A 10,506-nucleotide genomic window follows, 5' to 3' on the forward strand; every position below is an offset into this window, starting at 1 on the left:
GCCATGAGGCAACCTGAATTTTTCCTAAGCCTTGAGCCTGTAAAGGCAGTTTGGAGACAGCTGGTGGGAAAACTAGGTATTAGAAGGTAGGCAAAATTAAATGTTCTCCTCATTTAACTTTCACTCTTCCCTGATACTATTACTACAGCAATACATTTGTTTTTGTAGCCTTGCCATCTATTACCTCAATGCTGTGGCTGAAGCTTACCAGCGCGCCAATGCAGAGCTGAAGAAGAAAATGCAAATGGTAAGTACTGATCTGGCAAAGCCATCTTTGAAATACCACGCACGTCTGACGTGCAACATATGCTTTCAAATTGGTCTTCACTTCTGAACACATTAGCGACACAAGGGGAAGATGCATTTTATGCTTTTTCACTCCTCTCTGACGGTACCTAATGGCTAACTGCAAAGAGTGGTCACATCCCGTAATAGGTCACATCCCATAACAGGCTGCTATTTCATACAGTAAGCTTTCCCATAAACTGCACTTTCCACCTACAAAAGTAAGTTCCCTCAAGTAACGTTTTGGAGCCTGAGATTTCCCAGGGACAATAAGCCTACCAAAACCACAGCCAGATTTTGTACGAGCTGAAGAGCAAAGAGCCATAAATAACAACATGGCAACAACATTTCTTACTGGTAATCAAAAAGCACTTTACAAAGGAGGCTGGTGTCTGTCTCTGCCATGCAGATGGGAAAAGCAAGATGCCGGCAGATGCAAGGACTCAGATTAGCAGGGTAGGATTTGGACCTCACAATATCCAAAACTGGTTGAGGTTGTAACATGTAGAGGACAATAATGCAGACATCCCTGAACTTATATGGATTAGCCCTGGCAGCAGCATACCTGCAAAAGCACAGCTCTGCTCAGTTAAGGAGTCTCAATGAGAAACAGCAAAGGTGTCCTGCTATCAGGGCCTGTGCTGGTCTGGAAGCACCAGTTTCCCCCAGAGCTTTCCTGGTGGGCGTCTAACCGTGTGCCATCTTGTACTACATAGATGTGTCCAAAGTATCAAGCCTTGCATCAGGAGAGAACATGATGCCATCAGAGGACTGGTATCAGCCATTTTACTAGCACAGGGCAGGATCCAAGCCAAGGAAGCAATGCCACATGAAGCAATGTATTGCATAAATCAGAGACTGGTGCAGCATTAAAAGTGAGGATGTGAGCACTGAAAAATTAGACTCCATAAATTACATCTGAATGCTTAAATTCAGAACTGATCACTCATGCACGTGGCTTAACATAAGGGTCTTCCTGCATAGGGCAACCTCAAGTATTGCAAGAGCTGAACACATGCTACAGCACACTCGGACTTAGGGGCACGTGGTCTATTTCATGCTGCACAAACTGGTTGTGATCAGCGTTTAAGAGAGCACAAACCCCCATGGAGGGGTCACGAGGCAAGGGCTGGCACTACCCAAAGGAACAAACACATCTTCAGACAAGCACATGCCTTTGCACCGACATTATGTATGTTTGTCCCACAGGCACCTGTAGGATTGCTGAGGCAGCCAAGCCTGGCAAAAGGAGGGGCATGCAGCAGGGCAGGGGGAAAGGGAGGGCATCAGCACAGCCCCACTGCTTAGGGAGTGAGGGATGGGAGCTGCCTGGTCATAGCAGGGGTGGTTAGCAGTTGGGGTCCCCCAGAGACCCCCATGTGGTGACCTGCTGAGCTCACAGAGATCTGCCATGGCTGCCTGCTGCTCTGTGGGCTGGGACCTCTCAGCTGTAGCAAGGACATGAGCCGCCTCACATCCCATGGCTCCAGCACACGACTCCCTCCACTGGCAGATCACCCTTTTGGGAGCAGGGATGGAGCTGGAGTGGATGCCACCCAAGCTTTCTCACTGCATGAGAGGGCAGCTTCCCCCTTTCCACGTCCAGCATGCTTGTCCTGAGCATAAACAGCCCTTGGGTATTTTCTTCCTCCTGCCATCCAGAAGGAAATCTTTTGAAGACCTAAGTGCATGCAAGTAAAACCAAAGACAGCCCTACATCCCATCCGCACGCTGCCATGCCTTCCTCCTGTTCCTCTGGCATTTATCACCGACACCCTCCCTTCCAAGAGGTCCACATTTAAAACAAACCAAAATCCCAGGGAGGGTGGACTAGCAGCTGCAGAAACACACAGACAGCCTGGTAGACCTATAAACCATGTCATCAGCAAGTGCTTTGCCCTAACAGGAGCAGAGCTGTTGCTTCCCAGGCTCTCAGACCTGCGTGGGATGTACTTTCTTTCTGTAAACCCTTGGGTCACTGAACCAAGATGCTGCACCTTGAACATGGAAAGAGATTGCATTCATACCAATGAACACTTAGCTGGGCCAGCATTTCATGGATTACATCTGCATTTTCAAACTAAACCTGATGGGTTTTTTTTATTGATGCAGCAACGTGAAGAGGAGAAAAACAAGAGAAACAACAAAGCCAGCACTAACCCCATGCTGCAAGATCTGGAGGATTTACTTACACCAAGTACGAAGAGTGAAAGTCACCCCAAACAACCAGAAGGTAAAAACTAAACAACCTCCCCTCAACCCTCCTGAAAAAGATCCTTTTGCCACTAAACTGAGAGGGAAGGATTGAGAAACCGGAGCGATACACATTTGCAAGGGATCCGATGAGTATAACTAGCACAGATTTTGCCTGCTTACAGAAGTCCACCTGCCAATGGATGAGCAGAAAGGGCAAGTTTCTAGACTAGATTATGTCTCACACAAGCTTATCACAGTGTGGGAACTGTAATCCAAAGTTATGATTCGTATCCCAGCTATTAATCGTGCCAGCCATGAAACCATCAATTTATTCTGGGAACAATGCTGAAACTCCTGCGTTGTTTCTGGGCTGATGAGTTAGGCCAGGCACAGGCTTTCCTCCAAGTTGAGATTTTCATTGGAAAATTTGTTATGAATGAGACAGAAGTTTTTTACGGGACTGCGTTGGTCTTAGGGCAAATAAATGCATGCTGTCAGCTCTGCTGAGGGCATCTATAGCTGAGCAGAAAGATGCGGGAGGAGGCTTTGGCACCCAGGTCTCTCAAGGCAAGACAGATCTCTCAGGCACTCTCAAGGAAGACAGATCCTCCAGGCTTGGTCTGAACCAGCCATTTCCTGACTGGCAGAGCATCCTCCTCTCAGTTGTCAGAAGCAGTGCAACACGTGAAAGATTCTCATTCCATCTCGATGCGGACAAGAGCAGCAGACTAGTGCCACCATAACCCTCTCCCATTTAAATGGGCTGTTTCTTGGAAAGGCTGAGACAAGCTGGTAAGTTCAGATCAGCTCAACGCAGATTTCCCCTCAGAGCAGGCTCAGGGCGCTCATTTAAATGGAAATAGTGCTGGCAGCATTATGGGTGCATTGATTATAAATACTGAAAACAGCAACTAGCCATGGCCACCATGTGGCTGGTAGGGCTGCCGTGTCCTACAAACGCATCAGTAAGAACCTGCAAAGAGAGCTCGGGCAGCAGAGGCAGGCACTGGCTGTTGGCCAGCCTTATTTATGATTTCTACACTCAGATGCTCAAACACAAACCCCCAGACAGTCGGGTTATTGCATGTAGAAGAAACAGCAGCCACTGGGGAGAGGAAGACAGACAGCATTTGCTCTCAAAAAAATAACGTTCATAATCTTTGCTCTAGACAAGAAAATAGAGTCTCCTAATAGAACCAGCCCTGCCGGGACACAAAGCAGAGCAGCAGCCCTGGACGGCAGCACCATGAGCGGTGGCAGAGGAGCAGCACTCACCCTGCCGCCACGCACATTCGTGACACAGCCACTGACACCGGGCGTCTGGGCACCTTACCCTGGCCAGCCCAGGGCAAGGGGGTACCCACTGGGACCAGTCCCTGGAAGGGGGAGAGGGCAGCCACGCTACTCACATGCTGCTCGATAAGCTCCGCAACGTTTCTCCCATTTGACATTAAAATAGAGGTGCTGCATGAACTATCGTAGTTTTAGCAGGAAACGATTGCCGTATGTTGGTCATCCACTCCTGATGATCTGTATCTATCCAACACGGAGTATCTAAACCAGCTTTGTTTAGAAGCTTAGTAGTACTTTGGCATAGTAACCCCCAGTGGCTGTGCTGATGTTGATCGTGAAGGAAAAGGGAGGTGGTCAGGGTGAAGATCAGCCGTGGCATTGCTAAACCACTGCATACAGAATGCAACCCTGTGGCCACTAACAACAGCACAGTGAGCTAGCTTGTCAGTCCTTTCAAAGGCTTCTTCAGTTAATAAAAGTAGTGTGAGTTTACCTGTAATTTCAACAAAGGGATTTCTTTTTTTTTTTTTTCCTGTCCCTCTACCTGAAGAATTAAGCGTTCTTTAAAAAAGGCCAGCGTCCCTGTCCAACTGTACAGCAGCTGCTACTAAGAGTAGTCCAGCACAGGAGGAGTTTTTTTCAGCTGCATTTTGTCCTTAGTGATAGCTTTCCTCCAGTCTACCGCCTCCAGACTTACACCTTTTTGCTTCATCCCTGCCGTGTATCCCGCCAGCGCTTTCTCTGGTTTCCCGCTCTGTTCCTCTTTTCATAGTTTGTTGACAGTACCTTGCACCATTATTTCATCCCTAGATATGACTCCTAATGTAGAACACCACCCAGCACAACTGAGAGACTAGAAGTCCTTTGGCCTCGTTTCTGATTATAACCAGTTAGAAATTTCTGGTGCAGTTTAAGGATCGTATCTTCCAGATCTACTGAACTTCCCAGGACTCCGTGGCAGGCCTTCTCTGGGCTGACCTGCTCTTTTACAGCTACAGTTTCTTCCTGTTGTTGACACAAACCCATCCCAGCCAGCTTAGATCTGGTGTTCACATATGTGTTGTTCTTCATAAAAAAAATCTGTAAAAAATAAACTCATGGTCTTCAGTAAAAACAAATCCATAGATATAGCTAGTAACAATTCCACTACATCTGGGATATTTGAGATTAAAGATTGTCACCTTGAGTTTTTCCACTAAATGTCACAAATTTTGTCATAGAATATGTTCAGGACAGGAAACTCCTGTTCTCCTCTATGACTTGGCAGACCACAGAGCATTTGACCCTCAGTCTGGGAATGTCCACCTTTGAGGAGCTAGGCAAAGGAATCCAGTTAGGTCAGACATGAGGCAGATTGGAAAAAGGATTCAATTTTTCAGGTCCAAGCCAATTTAGGCATCCGATTCCTCATAGCAATTAAGGACTTAAATATTGCACTGTGCTTACTTGTAGACAGAGACCTAGCTCATTGTTGGATGTCTGTGGTTTATAAAAGAGACCAGAGCCCTAAAGAAGTACTCTTCCAGGAGATACAAGTGAGAGTCAGATAAAAGGAGAATTCAGAATTTCTTCTAAATCCTTGCACTTTGCTTTCAAATACAGAAAAGTCAATGGGTTGTTTGTAGAAATAGCTGTCCCTGGTGCGCGGCTCAAAGTCGGTTTGGCTGTTCCCAGGCACACTGCGATCATTGGGGTTGCTCATTCTCCCAGGGGGCCTTCACATGGGAAGCTGCTCATTAAATTTATTTCCTGGTCTTGGAAAGACATTTCTCTGAGCTGGGTCTCACAGATAAGGTCTTGTCTTGCCTCTTTGCCATGAGAGTTGCTGGTGCAAGACGGCTGTGGTTGCCTTTCCAACCACCTCTGTCTGCAGAGGTTCCCAGTCATTGAATTGACGAAGAGTCAGACAAGAGAAGCTCTTTTTCAAGAGACAGAAGCTGTTTGTCACCCATCCTTCTCTGCAAGTGTCTGTAGAAAATATTGATCATAAAGTGCTGGGGAAGGTGCTGCCAGCCTGCTAATCCAGCATGGCACAGAAACAACACAGTGCCCTGATTTCAGCCCAGCCAGTCTGCCCTGCAGGCTCTGGTACCTACGGAATGGTTGCATAATGAGGAATAGGATTTCTCTCCTCTTAGCTCCTCATTTCACATTAAAACATGATTTGGAAATAGGAGACGTGGCTTCAGATCTCACTTCTGCTAGAAAACAGAAAGGGGCTGGAAACCTGTGTGTGCATACATGGGGTGGGCACATGTGGAAGAAAAGTAGAGAATATTTATTTGCCCAGGGAATATCAGGGCAATAAGAAACATTATGAAGAAGCCATAGAGAACCCCAGACAGGTTTTGAAAACCTGAGAAGCAGAAGCATACTTAGACCAGATAAGTAACTATTCCAGGATTTGAATGGTCTCTGAATCAGGCCCCCGAGACCTGCAATAATACTGAGCATTACAAAGCACTGTGTCATCTCTGGAGCACACAACTGCCCATTAGCTAATTAATCTTTCAATGTTTGCTCATCTCTAATCATAGTACATTAGGTTAACCCATTGATCAATGTCTTTTGCAAGCTCAGAGGCTTCAGGGTACGTACGAGGGCAACTGTATCAGCTAGACAACGATTTCTGCAGACCGGTGGCAACTCTTCCCTGACTCCAATTCACAATAGGGTCCTCTGTTAGAGCACAACGGTTGTGAAGAGTGTAAAAATGCCAACCCTCAGTCCTCACAGTGACTGAAATGATTTTATGGCTCCCTGAGTTTTGAGCCTGTTTACCAGTTACTCAGTGCAACCGTAGGTTAAACTCCACAGACTCATAGGAGTATTCAGTGGTGTTCAGTTTCATCCCTGTTTTTCTATCATTAGGAACAGCAATAAATACTTGTCTGAGAATTCAGCATTGATTTGCACCCCCTCCCCTGACATTTGTTAAAAGACTACATCCATCCCAAGCTTCCTGTGGGGCTCAGGCTAACATCAAGCAGAAAGGAAGGAAAAGTAAAAAGCTCAGCGCTGGTAGTGGGAGCCTCTTACACAGCACACAGTTTGCATTCATATATGACTAGAAAAGCGCCCTGCATTGCAAATTTTTCACATCATCTGTGGCCACTAGCTCAAATGCTGCATCCAAAAGGTTTTGGTAAAAAACCAAGGAAATATCTAAGCTTAATTATTTTGTTATTCTTCTTACCAAAGGCTTGTTTTTAAACAGGCAGCTCTCATGGACATCAGTTTTTAGTTTGCGTGGCCAGGCAGAGCATGGAAAGATGCTGATGAACGTTACTGATGAACGGAAATCTCATCAAAATAAAAAATAAATCTTAAAAAGGCAATTTATCAAAACATATGCGGCTAAACATGAGTTGTGAAAGAGATGCCAATGCGCACACTTCTCTTAGGGTCAAAAAAAGCCATTCAGCCATTTCTTTCACACTGTGTTTGGCCACAGTATGAGACAAACCGCTTTCTGTACTCACAATGAACAGAAAATAGTAGATGCCACTAAACAGGTTTGCTCATAAAGCCAGAAAAGTGGTCCAAATATCTCACATACATCCAAAGAATACGTTGATTTTGCATTCAGTACCATAATACTGGGACCTTGGCTTCTCTAATGCAGAAAAATTCGCTTTTCACTCCAGAAGGAAGGTTCTTCCAAAAGAGAACTTTCAAACATCTGAGCTTTCAGTTTCAGCTAGTTTATATGAAGCTTTCCAGGGAGAGAAAGGGGAACAAGCATTGCATGCCACCACCATTGACAGCATTTTTTCCCTGACAGCCTCACTCCCAAGAAGCAGTCAAGATCATCTTGTTGAGCTCCCTTTTATCCTCTGCTCCTATAACTGACCCTGCACTAAGACAAAGCCATTATCACACATTTTGAACCCTCACAGCTGTAGCACTGTCACCTTGCTTGACACTCTGAGCTACAGCGATGTCACGTGTAACCCACCTCCTTTCTTCTTCGGGATTGTCACTGTCTTTTGCTGCACAGCACTGCTCAAGGCAGGGGCAGAAAGGTTTCCTCATACCAGCTAAAAAAACAGTTTGGGGGAGGGATTTTTGGTTCCTTTCAAAGTGCCAAGGAGTGGTGTCATCTGCAGATCTAAGCTAAAGAAACCTCTCAACTACAAAGAGGCTCCACACACCACAAGAGCCATCACAGGGACAGGGACCACAAGCTGCACTGCCTCCAGCACCTGCTGACACCTACCCTGAGAAACTTTCACCAGTGAAACCAGGTGAGGAAGACAACTGATGGCCATTTCGCCACACCTAGAGAAAATTCCTGGTGGTGGAGACTGGTATTTTTACAGCTTATCCCACCCCACGAGGCACGCTGCTCAGTATGCCTAGCCGAGCAGGGGCTCTGCCAGTGCCAGAAGCACCACAGTGGCCTCCATGCTGGTGAAGATGCACTAAGACTCGATCTAATGTCCTGTGGGCCCCTGGCTGGGCCCCGGCAGGATGTGGGTGCAGCAGGTTGCCCACATCTCTGCACCCCAGCATGGTCAGACCCCTCTCCATGACCATACATCATGTGCTTTTGCTGTCACTGGAGCAAGTCAGACAGGGACCTCTGAAGCCTGACCCCACTGCATCTCTAAACCACGTCTCTTCAAAGCAGTGATGTCTTGACAAAAAAAAAAAAAAAAAGAAAGGTGCTCACCAAAAGGCTTTAAAGAGTGATCCGTCCCATTCTGATCCATGCTGCATGCAACGTTATCAGCTCTCCAGCCTGACAGCCACGGGACGGGAGGGGGGTTCTCCCTGTCACACTTCTCTTACCGCTTGCCTAAGCCCTGAGGCAGCAGCTTGTCCTTTGGCAGGTGGCTGCCTGGTTTCATCTGCAGCCAAGACTTTATCGCTCACAAATGCTCAGACACAGTTTTTCCCTAGGGAAAAAGGCAACTCTGGAAACTGATGATTTCTAGGTCCCAGCCCATTTCTCACACAACACAGCCGTCATTGCTAAACCAGAATCCAGCATCGTGTGCTAAATGGACTATTCCAACACAACACTACGCCGTGACGAGCTCACGCGGGAAGGCTTGGCCTTGCTGCAATCATTCTTTTCCAATCACAGGACCCAGATCCCTGGGTCCCCTTCAATTCAGCTATCTATAGACAGGCAAAACCAGCTGTGAACATTGTCTCTAAATCTTAAACTGGTACCACGTGGTGCTACCCAGGAATACCCCGCTTCTCCTCCATGCACTCAGCAAACAGAGGCCGCTAAGCTCCCACATGCTGGGAGACGGTCTGTGTATGTGCGTATCCACACAGGCACTGAGGTGAAGATGAGTGGATTTTAAAATGTTTCAGGATCAATATTATTTTCTGCACCACTCTTTCATGATTGACAGCAAAACGGGAAAGCACTGAGGTGAGGTGATGCATTTGCAGCTGGTGCACCGAGCATCCTCCCAGGGCAGCATGCCGGCGGAGGGAGGAGAGCCCACAGGCACCCAGGGATGGACAGACAGACGCCATTCACCAGCAGGCAAAAGCTTTGTGTGTATCAGCATCAAACCCCCATGAAAAGGCTAGACAGGCAGAAGCTCCCTGGAGGTGTCAGAGCAGCCCAGGGGAGGAGAAGGGCAACCACAGAGGGTCTCCCCCACCTTCCGGGAGCCAGACCCAGGCAGGAGAGCCCCCATCTGTGCTGCCCATAAACTCACGCCCAAGGGAACCGGAGCAGGATTTAGCATCATTTAACATTTAACCCAGCTCACAGAGCTGGGAAATCAGGAGGGTACCAGGTGTAGCAAGTGGGTGGGTTAGCAATTCAGCAGCCCTGCTCCCCCCTCAGGGCCAGCACGGGGGTAAGGACACACCGTCCCCCCTCTGCTGCTGCATTCAAGCAATGAAAAAGTTTTGCAAGGAAACAGCTGCAGGATATTAAAGCAGGAACAGAGGCAAGGAGAGCTTCTCCGGTGGGAACTGAGCAATGCTTGCAGAAGCTGCCAATGCCATCTTTCTCCAGGCAATGTGGAAGGGAGAAAAAATAACTTCAGCTCAGCTGAAGATAAAATAAAAAAACCAAACATAGCAGCATATTGCATTGCAAACTGGACTGCTTCAGGACAGGCAAACCATCACAGTGATGAAGTGTGCAAATCAGGCTAGTAGTAGGTGGAACATTATTAAAAATGAATTAGTAACCCTGTTTTGCTGGGGAACAGCAGTTGCAGAAACACCCGAAGAGCTGTGTCCTCCCCCTTTCTCCATTCTCCTTCCCTCAAAGCAAAGTTGTTTAGATGAACCAAGGCTTCTCCCGCACAAGACTGCAGATCCAAACCTTCCTCTAATTAAGGAAGATTTCATCACATATGGGACTTTTGGATTTTGTGGATAGAAGCAGCAGTAAATAATTCGGTGCCTAAGCAGATGTTTAGGATCTTCAAAAAACAAAGGTTATTATCAGATTTATTTACATCAGTTACTGGGAAAGCTCAGGGCCAAGTAGAGAACAAAAAAAAAACCAACATAATAAAAAAACATGCTTTCTTCATTAGCTGGAGCACTTTGCTACAGTAGCTTGGGCACAGTGGTACAAACACCTCCTGAACACCAAGCAGAGCTTCACTGCCATCACAGCAGCATCCCTGCAGCTTGTGGGTCCCCCAGCTCCATCAGCAGCTGATGCAGTGGGGAAGCAGCCTCAAGGCCAGGGCTGCAGAGCTTTTGCAGAGGCCCCAGCAAACTGAGCTTCTGCTCCTCAGG

General features: G+C 47.2%; 1 protein-coding gene across 2 annotated transcripts in view; it reads left to right on the forward strand.

Annotated features, from left to right (window-relative positions):
• TMC2 (transmembrane channel like 2) overlaps nucleotides 1-10,500 on the forward strand; it is a 44,645-nt gene extending 34,145 nt beyond the window's left edge. For both annotated transcript variants that reach the window (XM_080384392.1, XM_080384393.1), the window contains 3 exons: nucleotides 169-247; nucleotides 2,398-2,518; nucleotides 3,651-10,500. In XM_080384392.1, the coding sequence (XP_080240518.1) occupies nucleotides 169-247; nucleotides 2,398-2,518; nucleotides 3,651-3,904 (454 nt within the window). In that variant the 3' untranslated portion in view covers nucleotides 3,905-10,500. The remainder of the gene's footprint in view (nucleotides 1-168; nucleotides 248-2,397; nucleotides 2,519-3,650) is intronic.
• Nucleotides 10,501-10,506: the final 6 nt, after the last annotated feature.

This window comes from Falco punctatus (assembly GCF_963210335.1).
Source record: "Falco punctatus genome assembly, chromosome: 4".
Lineage (NCBI taxonomy): Eukaryota > Metazoa > Chordata > Aves > Falconiformes > Falconidae > Falco > Falco punctatus.